Source organism: Labrus mixtus, chromosome 15, assembly GCF_963584025.1.
Source record: "Labrus mixtus chromosome 15, fLabMix1.1, whole genome shotgun sequence".
Classification (NCBI taxonomy): domain Eukaryota; kingdom Metazoa; phylum Chordata; class Actinopteri; order Labriformes; family Labridae; genus Labrus; species Labrus mixtus.
This window is the reverse complement of record NC_083626.1, coordinates 14,151,639-14,168,759: the sequence shown is the minus strand read 5'-3', so window position 1 is coordinate 14,168,759 and position 17,121 is coordinate 14,151,639. Positions and strand designations below refer to the sequence as shown.

Genomic DNA, 17,121 nt, shown 5'->3' with positions numbered 1-17,121 from the left:
GAAGAAGAAATAGAAGGAAAAAATGCGTTTAAATATCACTAAATGTTATTTATCTAATATCATTTTCATGCTATTATTTAGTAATGATACAAAATAAGCCATGAAAATACAACTAGGCTACTTCACATATTTAAAAAGGCTCTATTTTCTTGCCTCCTGCTTGACCCGGCGCATCACAAAACAGCTGCTCGTTACCTGCTCGTTGTGGAGGAGGAGGGCTGGTGACTTTTTAGCAGCGCCGCCCCTCCCGACACGCAGAACACGCGCTGTGCGTAGGGCCCCATGATTCATGGGGGGGCCCCATTTAGCGCAAGGGGACGCATTCTCTGCAAAAGGATGCGCATCGCTGCCGTGAGGCGCGCGTAGAGCACCAAGTCAAGCCCGAGGCAGGAGAGAAAAAAAGAAGAGACGAGTAATCTGACACCGCACGCGTTGCCGCAATGATTGACAGCACGCAGCATCTGACCAATCAGCGGTCAGATGCCCCGACAGGCAGTTGGATGCAGGTGGAGAGATGGCCTCCAAACGGCAATATGAGTCGGGAGCAAGCAAAAGAAAGAAAAAGTCAAAACCAGAGGAGGCTCGTGTTTCACTTGAAGGTATGTTGTTGAAATAAAAAAGAAAAACTTTGTGGCATAAACACCCGAGCTGCTAGCCTTCTAATCATGAGACAGACGAGAGGATCATTCTGTCTAGATGTGGACTGGAGATTACATTTTCCAGCGGCCCTGATTATCATTTATTGAATGTCTTGTTAACTGCATTAATTCACCTCTGTTGAAAAAGGAGTGGTTAATTGACCAGTTGGTGGTCGTATGTTGGCTCAGGTTTATAGCCTATCAATCTATGGTATCAATAGAAGTTTTGGGCTATTTTTATGGAGGTAAAATGTCGCCATCTCTTGGTGAATTTAATTCATAACAGTCATATAAGATTAGATAAAATAAGATAAATTAAGATAATCTTTTATTTGACCCACAATGGAGACATTTAAAGCGTTGCAGCAGCAGACAGCAGTGTAGGAATATAGAACCTAAGTATAAAAATAAGTATATAAAAATATTTAAATATAGAAATATCATCAAATCATAATGAATATTATTATTAGTTGTAGTCGTATTTGCATTAATTGCATTTTAATCTTTGTGAGGCTAGTATTTACATTAATTTCATTGTGAAAAACAAACCCAAACCAGACCAAAACAAATCTTAATAATCTGCTTGTATGATGGATTTCTTGTCATAACAGGGTCAATGCTGAAGTTTGTTACTAATGGTGACACGGAGCCAGCGCCCAGCACGTCACCAGGGCCATCAAGCACCATGTCAACAGGTACAAATGCAGCAGCACCCAGCATATCACCAGGGCCATCAAGCAACATCTCTTCAGCTACAGATGCTATCACTACTCCAAGTGCACAACCAGTTGATCCTGCTCTGTGGCCAGCACACCTATCAGACGTCGATCGGGTTGAATTTGTGCGCCGAGAGCCTTTTAAGGCACAGCAGCTGTCATATGATGACCTCATTGATGACTTTGCATCAAATGCAGACGTGTGCATCTGTAAAAGGCTTGTTCCATTGTTGATAGAGGCTGTTCATTTGATTTGTTCCTACTAATAAAGGTTGTAAACCTAAATGGCATTTTGTGATACAGTCATTTTGTAATGGGGGGGGGGGCTCAAAATAAAATTCTGCTTAGGGCCCCAATTTGGCCAGGGGCGGCCCTGCTTATTAAAATTGAGTGACACTGACCGTGCAAATTAATATCACGTTTATAAATGACCGTAATGTAAAAAACAACAACAAAGCCCTCCGGAGCCCAGGGACGAAACAAGAAGAGGAGGAAAAATGTGAAAAAGACACAGAGGTAACGTGCTGCACAGATCAGTTATCTGTTGTAGTGAAGCTAGCTCGTTATGGATGGATGATAGTGACGTCAGTGTTTCCTAGCTCCAGTTAACATCAGTTATTTCCACTGTACTTTTATTAGGTTAAGATTATTCATGTTAAGAAAATAACCAGTGTAAGTAATACACTTCTTTTGTTCCAATGTTGTTTGAGAAACAAAACCTACTTTTATATTTATTGACATCTCTGTACTTAGTTAGCTTTCACCCTAGTCGATTAAAATGTTTATTTTCCACCTCCTGTTTTCATTAATAGTTTTAAACTCTTGCCTTTTGTCTAAGAGCATGAATGCATTTTGTGCTAGAAGTCCACACTGAATAGATATTTGTGCATGCTCTAGGTCTGGTTGAAGTCCTCTCTGAATATATATTTGTGCATGCTGTAGGTCTGGTTGAAGTCCTCTCTGAATAGATATTTGTGCATGCTGTAGGTCTGGTTGAAGTCCTCTCTGAATAGATATTTGTGCATGCTGTAGGTCTGGTTGAAGTCCTCTCTGAATAGATATTTGTGCATGCTGTAGGTCTGGTTGAAGTCCTCTCTGAATAGATATTTGTGCATGCTGTAGGTCTGGTTGAAGTCCTCTCTGAATAGATATGTGTGCATGCTGTAGGTCTGGTTGTAAGGAAAACGTTTGGGCTCACCTGAAAAACTATGCTGACGTTTCTGTACTGCTCTGAATAGAAAATAATATTTTGTGTTCACACTATATTATAAACTGCAGATTGTTTAACAAATGCTCATCTCTCTCTGGATGCCATTTAAAAACATTTAAATCCATCCCCTGCTGTCCCTGGGCCGTCTGTGACCACTTCTGCTCTCTGCACTGTTTGGTATTGTTTGTTCAGTTACACTAGTTATTTGTATTTATTAGGGCCCGAACACGCAAATATAAATATACGCAAATATTCTACAAACATGTTGAGAAAATAACTCCCCGCTGAATTGCGCACACGAAGTCCTCGACGCAAATCACCTCAACGCGTCAACAAGGAGAGGAAGAGAGGGGTTATGAGTTTAACGCTTTCTGATTGTCAAGGTTAAAAATAAGTGTAAAAACAAACTCACACACTCAAAAGCTAAACAGAACATATAGGGTAAAACTGATGTCTATTTATAAGTTTAATTATTGTTAAAACATAAAACCGTTATAATTAATACACATTGTAACGTTGTGGGTTATGATGGCAAATAATAGGTTAAAGGACATGTATTTTGACAATTTTTGATGAATTAACAGTTTTTTGAAAAGGGCCTCAGGGTTTGAGAAAATAACAGGCTCATTATTGTGCTGTATTATCTCAGAAAGTACACAGTAAAAGTACCTAAATGTACTTATGAAAGATTTTGTTTGTTGACATCAAAGTCAGAAAAATAAGACTCAACAGTATGACATATAATGGACTTTGAAAGTGGATTTCTCAAAAAGTACACAGTCAAAGTACTTCATATTAATTGTGTCTGTAGTCTAAGAAGTACTAAGTCCAATCATATCAGAATCATGGTGTACTTATGGAAGAATTTGTTTTTCCAAGCCATCAAAGTCATAAAAAAGAGTCATTATAGTGCTTTATTATGGACTTTGACAGTGGATTTCTCAAAAAGTACACAGTAAAAGTACTTCGTAGTACAGCTGCATGTAGTCTAGGAAGTAGTAAGTCCAACCATATCAGAATCATGGTGTACTTATGGAAGAAAATATATATAATTAAAGAAAACTTTTTTTTTTTAAATTGTGAACACCTTATTTTGAAAAACGGAAGTTACCGCAGACTCGCAGAATTATTCTCTCACTAACTTCCCCGACCTCCGAAGCTATTCCCTGAACAGTATTCTGTTTACTCCCGTTTCATACACGTGTATCTCATAGTCAGTTTTATGGTAAGACCTAGGCATTTAGCACTTCACGTCATCTCTCTCTCTCTGTTACTCCTGCTCGCTCTGCAGTCCGGAGCATTTACCATAAAGATCAGAATACGTGCGCACTTCAAATTTAGGGGCGGCTCACTTCACCATGTAAAAGCGAGGAGCGGCTGGCTTGAACGCAGTACATTTTGTTGGGTTACAGATAGATCCTAGTTCCCTTTTTAACTGATGCTTCCTTTTAATTTCTTAAAATGTACTTTTGTAAAAAACAAGTGAATCTTCGTTATCTGTCATCAGTGTATTATAATACAAGTCCGCGTTTAAAGGGCTGACAAATATTTAATTCCTTCGCAGTATTTGTAGGCAAATAACAAATGAGTGTGAAATACTTCTTTAAATTGGAGAGGGATTTGTGTTGCTATAGTAATTGACCCACATGCTAACGCTTCAGGTAAACTCTTGGTATCCAATCCGCAGAGAAGCATGCAAATGAGGCAGGTGTCAACAGGGAGGGACCGAACAGGAAACATTATTTAGAATAAAAGCCCGTGTGCCAGGCGCTGACTTCAACATGTCACTGGAATAAAAAAAAAAATCTGTTCTTCAGGTTCACTCAGGGGAAGATGGAACATTTCTCAAGTAAGATAAGGACCCCGGGTTGTTGACTGATGGTGAGATCAGATTGCCAGCCTGCTTCCACTTCTCTGAAGATGTAGAAGTTCTTGGTGTAATATGTGATCCTGTGAGTTTTTCTGAGAAACGAGAAGAGATAAAAAAATGGAGACAAACCTGAGGCTGGAGTCAAGTCTGTGGGTCGATAATAAAAGATGCCGGGCTGTCCTGACAGGCTGGCATTTCAACTGGAGCGAGTTAGACAAGAATAATCACGACAAGAAAACAAGTAAGTGTCTCGTTACTGTCCTACACATTAGCCAAATTGCATAAAATACTCATGGCAGGGATCATTTACATTGCTTTGCGTTCAGTTAGTTTGTTTACGTGTTAAAATATCAGGAAAGACAATCACGCACGAACAGAGGGAAATGTTGTCTTCAATCACGCCACAGTCTCTTTCCTATATCTCGATGTATAAATAATAGACTTCTATCAACAAGATGATACATTCTTAACCAGTAGGTCAAAACGCCCTAAACTACAATATTTATGTTGGCTACATGTAGGCTGACTGTAAGTGTGGCCTGATAAAGGGAGAGAGCATTTTAATTGAGCATACTGCTGGTAGAGAACACGAAGAACAAGTCAAACATGAAACACAACTCTCTGAGACAGTTTACTGAAAACACAGACAGAGATCTCACCCACTGGCACAAAGTTATAATAAAGGTTTTGTCTTTATACGCAACAAGAAAAAAGGGCCTTACAACTGTACTCATTTAGAAACCCTGACAATATCATCTCAATGTTTTACACATGCTTTGTGTCACAAATCTCCTACAGGCAGTATCTGTAAATCTGTCATTATTAGACGTTCTTTGACATTTTGAACTATCATTAATAATATCCAGGTAATATGGGCTATAATTTATTGGTGCCAGTGAGTCAGAATTAAAAACAATAATTCAAAACACCCATTTTGACTTGTCCAAGCACAGTGTTATAGAGAAATAAGCAGCCAAAAGGTATTCTGCTGTCGTGTTATTTATTTAAGTGTTTACTGGCGTCACATGTTGAAACCAACTGAGAGCTGAGGCGTTGCAGCTATTTGACTACTTTAATAGCTATGAAATTTTAGATACATAAGATACACAAGAGGAAAGTCTATAAATGTTTTTTCTTTCATTGTATGCAAAGAAGCATGTGCACTGAAGTTAGATGGATAGATGGATGAATGGATGGACTGACGCCCCCTTCCATACATATGTATTTACCCGAAAAAAAGATTACCCCCCTAGATGAATCAAACTTAAACCTGTGCAATTAAAAATAGACTTATAAGTTGGTGCTGTGTGTGTCTGTGTGTGACCAAAGTTTCAGTTCCTGTGGCGGAGGTGGTTGGAGTGGAGGAGGGCCGGGTGGAGATCCTGCCCCAGAAGTCAGTTGAGGACACAGACAAAGACTTCACTGGTTGGTTCTCTTGTTAGACTCTCGGGTATCACAAACCCAAAGCCACAGTCAGACTTAAGTAAATGATAGCACAATTTGAGGCAGTGCTTATCTTTGCACTTGATATCAAAGGAGAGGAGAACATGAATAATTGACATACGAGTGAGCCACACAGCAGCCTTACCTTTTAGGAAAACATGATCCTGTTAACTCCTACGTTGTTGATGTTGTGGTTCTATCCATCCTTCAACTGCAGTTTTCTACGTGAAGCGTAGCAGCGGTGGGGGCTCTTATGGGTTGCTTTGGAGACTGGGCCAGACCCAGTTCAGCTGCTTGAGTCGAGTCCTCAGAGACCAGTGGACGAAACACCTAAGAGCTGCTCTCAAAACTCACTGTAAGGATGGATGATTAGACAAGGTGTTACGCTAAAAAAATACAGATCCCTTATCTTGACGATTGTACAATTAATAATGTATATTATTTTCATCTTTTAGGTCCTTTGCGCCCACACAGGCTGTTGGTGTTTATCAACCCTTTTGGAGGGAAGAAGAAAGGAAGAGGGATCTACCACTCTTTAGTGTCCCCTCTGTTTGAGCTGGCTGGTATCAGCTCTCATGTAATAGGTAAAGAGCAATGTACTTTATACAACTGCATTCATATTTTTGGAGAAAAGCTTTCGAGAAACTGTATGTCTCAAAGATGACCTTTGACTTAATTTAAAAGTCATTTATTTTCTCTATGGTATTATTTGATTAGTGACTGAACGGGCAAATCAAGCTAGAGACCACCTCCTGAAGAAAGACCTGACAGGCATTGACGGGTGAGAGCTGTTGGCACCATAGTGCAAACACTGTGGTATGAGAGCATTGTCACAGTTAAGCCTGCTGGGAGGCGCTCGCCTGACAGAATCTCTTGTGTGTGTTTACAACAGTGTGGTGTGTGTGGGTGGGGACGGTATGTTCAGCGAAATACTCCACGGTTTGATTGGGCGGACACAACAAGAGGCAGGCCTTTGCGAGAATGATCCCACTGTCACTCTGCATCCATGTCCGCTGCATATTGGCATCATTCCTGCAGGTAATGATGATGTTATGAAGTAATAATACAACTGATAGTATTTCTTAGAGAGCAGTGACAGAAACACTAACACTCACATCCTGCTGTACTGTGTTCGCTGTAGGTTCTACAGACTGTGTGTGTTTTGCCACAGTGGGCGTAATCGATCCTGTTACTTCAGCTTTGCACATTATCATTGGTGAGGAACAATTTTCACTCTTTCAATCACCAATTTTTTTAATCAACATCACAAGTCCCCGGCACAATTTTGTCAATTTAAGCACCAGTTCATTTTGCATGGCTTTTTTTTTTTCATTTCCCACCAAACCTTGCAGGTGACTCTCAGCCCCTGGACGTGTGTTCGGTCCATCAAGCGTCTGCACTTGTGCGCTACTCTGTGTCTCTTTTGGGCTATGGCTTCTACGGGGACGTACTGGCTGAGAGTGAAAAACATCGCTGGATGGGACCTCTCCGATACGACTACTCGGGTATGAGTGAGGCTTTGATATAACAGAAACAGAAATGACTGCAGTAGATGCTTTCAGACTAATGCTCAGTTTGAAGTTTGAATGCTTTTTAAAACTGTCACATATCTTATTTTAAAACATGGACGTCGCTAATTGGTTTCAAAAGTGAGGCCAAAGCAGAAGCAACATGCCTCCTCTTAATGGCCAGCACGGGGCGACTGTAGTTGCAAAAACAAGTTTGATTGTATAAAACCAGTTGAGAATATGAGCCGTCTTCTCAGAATGTCTTTTACTATATAGAAAGAAAAACCTTATAAGTTACCCTTTAGTCATTAACTGCAAGTCTTCTTCAATGCAGCATTATGTTCATTGGGTCAAATATTTTTCCGTTCAAAGTAAAACTGACAATAAAGAAAGGGATTCTTTAGGGCGTGGCAACCATATAAACGTGTCAACCATCATAGGGATGTCCCTCTTGTGTCGCTACTGACTCCAAAAACACCTAAGTAGCAATGTTTGAAATATTGAACTCATGACTTCAAAACAGTTATTCACACAACCACCGTGTGTCCAGTTCTTTTATACAGTTTATGCTCATAGCCCAACGAGGCTCGTTAGTGTTGCGTATGGCCTTTATAAAGCAATGAATGAAAAAAAAAAAAAAACATGTCCCTGCATATATTGTTCTTCTAAACTGCTGTTTAAACCTCTATACTGTTGTGAATCATCAGCTCATGTAACTGTTCTCTTTGTGTAGGTACAGTGGTTTACCTGAACAACAGAAGCTATGGGGGCATAGTTCAGTATCTACCAGCAGACCCGGTGCTCTCCAGTCCCAGAGACAGAACACGCTGCCTTGCAGGGTAAAACACCAATTATTAACACTGCATCGCAGATATGAGTTAAGATCTTCATTCATGTCCTCGTCCTTGTCTAAACTGCCTAAGTATAACGGAAGTCTAACCTTTTGAACATGAAACCGTTTTGATCACAAAGAGAGAAAGTGTCCTCCGAGTAGCATCATTATTTTTTTAAGCAGTGGTGAAATGGTTCAAATTCGCTGTTTGAGACACTGCAACTGCTACCAAGTGCAGAGGGGACTCAGGTGTTGGGTGCCTCTTAAGGAGGGTATGAACAAGGGCATAAGGAAACTTGATCTAGATGAAAGGTGAGGTCCTTTTGGAGTTAACAAAGCCCTTGCTCTTTATCTGAGACTGAGGCTGCCTCTGGCTGTCAGCTAAAGGGTTTATGATGCTCTTATGAATGCAGACTAACTTGTTACTTTACAGAATTCCAATCAGAGTGAAAATTCTTTGTTTTGCATGTGTGTGTGTGTGTGTGTGTGTGTGTTTGTATGTTTAGATGCAGTGTGTGCTCAAGAAGCACAGAACGACTTTTCCCCCACTCTGCAGACTCAAGCTCCCTGCACAGCTCTCACTACAGCCAGTTCAATAATGACTCAGAAGGTAATAGCATGAAGTCATCCATTCGTGCTTCGTATGTATTTTAGCTCATTTAGCCATATGCCTTAAATAGCCATATTGGCTTGTAACTCTTGTGAATAAAGATACATCTTATTGCAAACTCGTTTTTCGGTTGCACCATATAACTTTTTCTTAATTGGATTGTTTTATTTGCATTCTTGATAGAAGACAAGTAAGTCGACATAATCCAGTATTTCACAAAGAAAAAAGCAAATTGTTGAAAACATGGAGAGATTGGCATCAATTAACATCTCACGACCCTTAAGATATACTGTGCATGGTGTAATAACTGCTTTTAGTTCAGCTGTGCCTTAATCTAAAGCACACTGCAGCTCTCTCCAGCTTAAGCCTTTCAATAAGTATGTTTAAAACTCATTCACTTGCAGAGTCTTGAGGGTTGATTGAATTTAGATAATAGATCACTATTAGTATAATGCATTTTTAAAAAGCATTTTGGTGTATTTAAGTCGAAGCATGAAAATGTATGGCTTAAGGAAGCAATCACAGAATGTAAACACAAACCAATGTTTGAACAATAACCCAAACTAGTTTACCCAGTTTTGAAATAGGATTTGGCAGTAAAGTTTGCGTAAGGGGCTGCTTGATAAACAGCAGCATGGTACTCAAAGAATCATTGATGATTGTAGAAGAAATGAAACATAGAAATGAAACATTCTTTCTCTGTTTCTGTCTCTCCAGGTGAGTGGGTAAGTGTGGAGGGAAGGTTCAGGTGTGTGTCTCTCACTTGTATGTCAAGCTCTTGTCCCAAGAGTCCTTTGGGCCTCTCGCCCTCAGCTCACCTTGCAGATGGAACAGGTGACCTCATCCTGGTCTGGGACACCCACCCACTGGGATTCCTCAAGTACCTCTACAGGCACACAAGCTCACAGGACCAGGTAAGGGTAATATTTTTGCATCAATTCAATGCTGCTGCTGTAGCACATTGCAGCTCTTACTGACTCAATCTCTCTCCTGCTTTGTTTTAGTTTGACCTGCCATTTGTTGAGGTTCACCGAGTTAAGGCAGTCCGTTTCTCTCTTCCCCCTGGCAAAGAGGAGGAGTCATTTGATGAGATTGGAGGACAGAATGATGTGGTTGATGATGAAGAGACAGGCTACATTGAGACTGCAAGCAGGACTGGATCCCAGCTGCACCTGGCAGATGCAGATTTGACAAAGAGGCAAAAAACAGCAAACCCGTTTTTGTGCTGTACAGGCTGCAGCAAAGCTCCAGCTGTGTCAGTGTGGAATTGTGACGGAGAAATTCTGCCTTTCACTGAGATCCTCTGCAGGTGAGAGACAGTACAACCATCCATGCTGTGTTTAGGGTAATCTCTGCGGTACTGTTAAAAAGCTTTTTCATATATCAACAGAAAAAACTGGTTACTTCTTCACTGAAATGTAAAAACATAAAATAAATAAACTTCTTCTCAGGATTCATGGCCAGTTGGTGCGTCTATATGCGAGGGGTATGGAAGACGGAGCAGCCATGCAGGACTACGTTGAAGAAAATGACAAGCATGAAAGGATATCTTACATCAAGAGCCTCACATAAATGTTCAATAAAGTTTGAAAAGAGGCATTTGGAATGTTTGAAAGGAGAGACTACTTTGTGAAGGAGATTAGCAAGGTTTGTAGTCTCTAATCGCCAAAAAGATCCAAATATTTTTGGAACTTTAACAAGTTTTCTCATCGTAGCTAAATCTATTTATTCTTAAAAGAATGTTTGTTTGTTAGAAAAAAAAAACTGCTCAATAAAAAGCACAATTAAAAAACTAAATGACAGTGTTGTGCGGTTTGTTTTTCACTTGAGCATCCAGGAATTAAAACGTTGTGTAAAATCATCACAAGTTAAAACTCAAAATGCAACCTGCTAGAAAAAAGGAGACTGGCATATGGCGATGTATGCTTTATTGTTGCAACTTTTTTTCCAGTGGCATATCCAAACTCAATTTGATTGTGATTTTGCATTTTAGATAAAGATGCACTAATTGTAAAAAATTAGGGCAGACGTTGAAAAAAACGTTGCCAATGGCTGATTCTGAAACCGATGTTTATTTCATCACTTCTTTGTAATTGTTTGCCTTTTTTTAATTCAGCTAAGGAATGTTATGTATTCAAATTGACTTTAATGGTCACCTCTTTCAACATGTCACTGTAACATGTCTTACAAACTGTATACTGATCTTTCCCAGGGACAGAGTCATCCTCCCATATTGCAGACATTGTATTTCACATTTAACCATGAAAACAAATCAGAGTTGACAGATGACTTCTTCTGTCCAATAAAAAAAAACCTCTTTACTGAATCAGCAGTAAGGGAAACTAACTAAGGCCTATGCTTCACAGCTGGTATGGATTGCTTACTGATGGGTTCATGCCACATCATTTTCTTATGGGCTGATGTCTGTCATCAGGGCAGATATCAGCAAATACCAATGTTCAAACAATAGATCCTGAATTTAAATATATATTCATTGTTTTGTTTGTGGATGCATTGCTTCCTTACTAATAGACTGCATACTGTAAATGTTAATTACACAACAGATGATAAAACAAACTGAACAGTCCGAGGGAGAAGTCATTTTAACACGCTCTTCTTTGCTGCTTATCACATTGCCCTCTTGGCAGGATCGGGATATTGGGTAGAAATATTGTTTGAATTTGTTGACTGGAGGCCGCAACTTAAGAAAAGCACCTGGTGAAGAAAGACATAGGTAACATCAGCAGTTAAAGGAAATCTGACTAAACTAAATCTTTACTAAAAGTAAACTTTTTCATGTATTGAGAGAAATTAACCATTTCAAATGATAGAGACATAAATATACAGTTGATGAATGGTAAAACTTTGCAATAAAGTACACACATTTTGCATAGTTAGTTTAGGGAAACAAACCATTAGGTCACCACTAAGTAACCACTAAGTAATGGGTAGATAGTGAGTACTTCTTCATCACACGTTCTAGAGTAGCTAATGATTAGTTAGTGGGAAACGAATGGGGAACTAACTAGGTAACCATTAGTTAACAGGTAGATATGGTACACATATTTTGCATAGTGGGATGTGATGTGATGCGATGAGGAAGTACTCACTATCTACCCATTACCTAGTGGTTAGTTTCCCAATCGTTTCCCACTAACTATGCTAAATATTTGTACCTTACTGTAAAGTGTTACCTGATAAACCAGTATAGCTTAAAACACCTACCTAGCAGTCATTCTTAGCAAATGAGGCACATTCAAACGTTTCCCCTTTGTCACCAACTGTTATTAAGGGAGTCACCTAATCTTACAAACCAGACCAACAAGCCCGTATGGTGTGGAAATGTTTCTTTGTGTGCAGCACATTCAGTGTTGTCATATTTTAGTGATGACTGTAATAACAGAGAACAGGTTTATGTTTGTGACATTCAAACAATCTTGTGTATACAGGTTTTCAGGTGTTAGCAGGTGGTGTTAAAAAGGGGGGGAAAGGGAGTGAGAAGAGTGAAAGATTTGTTTTTAAATTTAAAATCTTCAGGTGAACACTTAAATCAAGCAGCGAGTCATTTAATCTCCACTTGTAGGTTTTGATTTGTTTGTTTTTTTAAACAGTGGTGTTTTAACATGCAGACAAATTCACTCAATGACACAGCTGAAAAAAGTGTGCAGTAAACTTTATTTTCTTGCCAACAATAGCGTGTGCTTGTGTGTTTGTGTGTTTGTGTGTTCATGTGCACGTTAGTGTGAGATAGAAGGTATCACATTTTGTGGGGATGCACCCACTTGTATGTCCCCTCATAGCGGAATCCCACCCTCTTCACAAGATCGTCTGCTTCGTTTGGACCCCGACTGTGGACACGACAAAGAGAAGGCAGGAGGAAGAGATAGAGTCAATGAAAATGAAGATGTGCGTCATGATTTAATGTTCTTTTATCTTATGAAAACAGTTTTTTTTTACCTTCCATAGGTGTAAGGGGTGGGATTCTTCTTCTCTGCCTCTATTTGGTGCAGAAGTGGGGTGAAGATCCTCCAGGCCTCCCGCAGCTCATCACTGGAACAGACAAAGGAGAAGCTGAGGTGAACAAATAAACATTGACACAAAACACCTAGAATACTAAAGTAAGGGTAAACGGGACAACTAACCTGCGCACAAAGTGCATCTGATTTCCACAGAAGACATCCAGGATCAGTCGCTCATAAGCATCTGGGAGCTTCACATTCTAAAGGATGATGTTAAGAAACTGTAAAAACCTGCTCATGTCTGATCCAGAAATCTTCACCCATATTAAAATGGACAGTCTTTATTTTATAATGGATATAATAGGTAGGCTATTCTATTCTATTCTATATTGGACTATAGAATTTATCGATTAGGTTGCCAACTTTAGATGTTTTTTTACAAACTGCATTTAGCCTTTTCGTTACATCGCTTTATTTATTCTTTTTGATAACTTTTTAACTCATTTTCAACACTATCAAATGTCAACTTAAAATCAATAGATGACATGTTAAAAGTTAAAAAACACAAACTGCTGCAATTTGCAGAACAGATTCTTTGATTAACGTGAGCCTGCAGCACCTTGTATCTGCTCTTGTATGTGAGGTCAAGCTCAGTCTCTTCCGGGCTGAAGTAAACCCCCGGCCTCTTGGTCATCATCTTCAGGTAGATTGCTTCGTCTGGCTGCACCCGCACCACCAGCTCGTTTCTCTGGCAGCGCTCGTTAAAGATGTCTCCTGGCACGTCGGTGAACTGCAAACGCACTTCTGCCTTTCGCTCGTTCAGAGCTTTACCACAGCGGAGGATGAAAGGAACCCCTGGAGAAAAAATGGCAGATGTAGGCAGTGACAATAAATAGGAATGAAAAAAAATAATAAAGAATGTCATGATATGTGAAGGAGAAATAAACATAAAAATGTAATTCTGCCCCACCATCCCATCTTTCATTCTGGACATAGAGCACTGCGGTGGCAAATGTTGGTGTGCAGGAGCCTTCCGGTACAGTGGGATCATCAAGGTATCCCAACTTGGAGTGGCCCTCCCCATTTGGGTCCCCCACATACTGACCGAGCACCACATCCGACACAGCAACAGGAGCTATATTCTTCAACACCTTCACCTACAGCACATCAATAATTATAAGATAACAGCAGTTTATTGGCATGGACCCCCTTTAATTCTAGACAAAATAAATAGGTAGATGTTCACTATTCTAACCCCAAAGTCAAAGATGTTACCTTTTCATCCCTCACATCATCTGGGCTGGTGGAGGCAGGCTTCTCCATGGCAACCAAACAGAGCATCTGCAGGAGATGGTTCTGCATGACATCCCTACATCAATGGAAAAAACACCATTAAGGCCAAACAAAAGCCCCAAGTGTAAAAGTGACATTTAATTCAGTGATTTGTCTCTCACCTTATGATGCCAAAGTCATCAAAGTATCCTCCTCTGCCCTGCGTGCCAAAAGGCTCCTTGAAGGTGAGGACCACACATGCAACGCTGTTCCTGTTCCATATGGGTCCAAAGATGCGATTTCCAAACCTGGAAGTGAGAGAATAGAACAAGTTAAACTAAAACCAGGACCACAGAAGCCAGAGATCAACATTTTTAAGCAATGCTGTTGGAGAAATGCTGTTGTACTGAATATCAGCAAGTCTGTGATGATCTACACTTGGCCACACTGTGGTCCAGTATTCAGGACAATATTGTGTGGTATATTGTGTGATATTGTTTTTATACAACAGTTTTCCAAGCATCGTATAAAAGTCTACAATAAAACGTAACAAAAGAAAATGAGTTTGTTTATTAAATGATTAATCTTCTCCGCCAATCAGTTAGTCTTTCAACTTGATGGGAACTAGACTATTGTCCCATAGCAACAAATAAACAGTTCCCTCTGTTTGTACTAATTTGTGTGTGTCAACAAATGAATGCAGACCAGCTTCTTTATTTTGTATTTTACATTATTTAAATATATGCACATTGAACTGTATGTTTTATTTATCATCTCGTTATTGAAACAGGAGTCTATTGACAGCTGCTTTGGCTATCATACCCTTAATTGTTTAATGTAGAACAGTCTGCTACAACGTGTGTTCAGAACACCGACAGCAGAGGGATTCATATGGTTAAGTCCCAGTGGTGTTGTCCTCTATATCAGCATCCATGGCATGCTACCTGTCCAATCAGATTATTTGGTAAGAACTAATTGTTGCCTTTTCTATGGCTCTTGTTACCTGAGTACCATGAGGTTCTGGACCATCTCTTTACCCAGGTAGTGGTCTATGCGGTAGATTTGGTCCTCCACGAACAGGGCGGACAGGTGGGCTGACAGCTCCTGTGAGCTCTGGAGGTCCCGGCCAAAGGGTTTCTCAACAATCACCCTGTTCCAGCCTCTGTTTTTGAACATAGCTGATCAGAGTCACATGATCAAATAGCAAGTACAATACTTCTTCTGTGAACTTGAGAGAACAACAAACTGACTTGCGACCCATGCAGTGGGCTCTGATGTTTGTGCTGACATGGTGGTAGACAGTGGGGGGCAGAGCCAGGTAGAAGAGCCTGTTGGCATCCACTCCCCCTGGCAGAGATGACAGATGAGCCTCAAGCTGCGCGAAGGAACCGTTGTCGTCATACCGGCCTCTGAAGTATGAGTTCTTACTAAAGAAGGCTGAGAGGCTCTCGGTCTCTTCATCAGTGACCTGAGGGAAATGTTAGACAATTATTCCTGAAAACACCCCCCAAACAATAAGTCATCTCATGTCAGAGAGCCAATTTGTTCTACTTTCAGATGAGGCAGACATGCTGTCTTGATGTCTTCGATGGTCAGGTTAGATCGAGCAAAACCCACAAAGTAGGTGTCATCTGGGAGGAGCCCATCTCTGAATAACCACCTATAGAGGGGACAATTAGTCAGCAATAATACCAAGCGACTAAACAACTTTAGAGTAATGACTCGGACATAACTTGGTGTTTTACTCACCATAAAGTTGGATAGATCTTCTTTTTAGCAAGATCGCCCTGTGCAAATAATACAAATCAAATATGATCAGTAACTTCATCTGATAATTCCTTTCGCTGCCATGAATCAATCAAGAGTCCAAAGAGCACTGAACTTTGAAAACAAGTGGTCACAGCCGAGTAGAGTGAGTAGGTCTGTTGAGTAATGTGAGAACTTTGAACACAGGACTCTGAGACTTAGAGTAACGTTAAAAAGTAACTTGATTTAGCATACAAATAGGTTTTGCGACTTCTGCTGGGATTGAGGGAAAGAAGAATAACAGCCTCACAGTATGTTTATGCTCCAAAATGATCCCCTTCTTTCAATGTGAGGTAAAGGAAAAAGTAGATGCAGCACATTTCAGACAACACGGAATTCCCATTATGTTTAACACACTGAAATATCCCCCAGTGAGTTGTTGCCCTGTAGGGCTGTGTGTGAACTCTGTTGGGGTCCTGTCACATTGAAGTCCGTTTTAAACATTCGACTTTGCTGGTAGTACTTTTATGCAGATGGGAACGAGATTGATTGACTTGAACTTAGCAAACAGGATAGTTAGTATCTTTACTCTACTAACTTTTACATATGGAACAGATCAAATATTACTAGAAATCTTCAATTCTGTTGGAGATAAGTGTTATCACTTATAATTTTAGACATAGGAAACTGTTATTCATGCCATGCTGTGTTCTTTTCATAGGCTGTACTCACAGAGGCTCCGAGGATGATGAATATGTGTGTGCTGGATTGGCTGGACTGCCGCTCTCCATAGAGCTCCCTCCTGAGCTGTCCAAACACCTCACAACGACTCAGAGGCTCAGTGCTCACCTTCCGGTCCATTTGGTCTCACACTGTCCCTCTTGTTGACACTCTCATTTCCCTATTTCTAGTACACACAGTATTGTGAAATTTCAACAGTCATCCTTGCCTTGCAAAAAATGCCTAAGCAAGTTTATACTGCCACCTATTGCCCCAAAGAACAAACACATTCAATTCAATGAATTGAATGTGTTGCATGCAATGCTTCCTCATGCTTTGTAACAACCTCCAGTCCAGCATGTTAGATTTACAGGGCGACTCCAGGCTTTAAATCAAATCTGCACATTCCACCTGCAGATTAGGTTTGGCAACTTAGGAGAAATCCTGCTCATTCACTTTTACTCACATTTCAGGTCAGCACAGACAGGGCTGAAAGTAATTGGCAGGAATGTGTCCTTCTCCTAAACCACTCCTTTAACAAATGTTGCGCAAACATTTACATAGTTCCCTCTATCTGAGCAAGACGTGTGGCTTTTT

General features: G+C 40.2%; 2 protein-coding genes across 2 annotated transcripts; one reads left to right on the top strand and one right to left on the bottom strand.

Moving 5' to 3' along the window:
* Positions 1-4,303: 4,303 nt before the first annotated feature.
* zgc:158263 (ceramide kinase family protein) lies at positions 4,304-10,624 on the top strand. Its single transcript, XM_061058536.1, has 13 exons — positions 4,304-4,675; positions 5,764-5,859; positions 6,095-6,232; positions 6,333-6,461; positions 6,595-6,658; positions 6,770-6,915; positions 7,019-7,093; positions 7,230-7,382; positions 8,119-8,224; positions 8,724-8,827; positions 9,545-9,741; positions 9,832-10,136; positions 10,279-10,624. The coding sequence occupies exons 1-13, from the start codon at positions 4,552-4,554 to the stop codon at positions 10,397-10,399; spliced, it is 1,758 nt and encodes a 585-aa protein (XP_060914519.1). The 5' UTR covers positions 4,304-4,551; the 3' UTR covers positions 10,400-10,624.
* A 1,858-nt stretch (positions 10,625-12,482) lies between these two features.
* On the bottom strand, positions 12,483-17,089 carry LOC132990334 (glucose-6-phosphate 1-dehydrogenase-like). Its single transcript, XM_061058537.1, has 13 exons — positions 16,991-17,089; positions 16,537-16,711; positions 15,808-15,845; positions 15,610-15,718; positions 15,309-15,526; positions 15,062-15,220; positions 14,241-14,366; positions 14,062-14,155; positions 13,757-13,943; positions 13,406-13,641; positions 12,970-13,046; positions 12,785-12,877; positions 12,483-12,675 (listed from the first exon to the last, which is right to left on the bottom strand). Exons 2-13 carry the CDS (start codon positions 16,663-16,665, stop codon positions 12,585-12,587), a joined length of 1,557 nt encoding a protein of 518 aa, XP_060914520.1. The 5' UTR covers positions 16,666-16,711; positions 16,991-17,089; the 3' UTR covers positions 12,483-12,584.
* Between the last annotated feature and the right edge of the window lie 32 nt (positions 17,090-17,121).

Coding starts and splice junctions, on each gene's coding strand:
- zgc:158263 (XM_061058536.1), top strand. CDS start 4,552: ATGGAGACAAACCTGAGGCTGGAGTCAAGTCTGTGGGTCGATAATAAA. Junction 6,916..7,018: donor TATTGGCATCATTCCTGCAG/GTAATGATGATG, acceptor TGTTCGCTGTAG/GTTCTACAGACTGTGTGTGT. Junction 7,383..8,118: donor TCTCCGATACGACTACTCGG/GTATGAGTGAGG, acceptor CTCTTTGTGTAG/GTACAGTGGTTTACCTGAAC.
- LOC132990334 (XM_061058537.1), bottom strand. CDS start 16,665: ATGGACCGGAAGGTGAGCACTGAGCCTCTGAGTCGTTGTGAGGTGTTT. Junction 15,719..15,807: donor AAGATCTATCCAACTTTATG/GTGAGTAAAACA, acceptor TCCCCTCTATAG/GTGGTTATTCAGAGATGGGC. Junction 14,156..14,240: donor GATGACTTTGGCATCATAAG/GTGAGAGACAAA, acceptor CCATTGATGTAG/GGATGTCATGCAGAACCATC.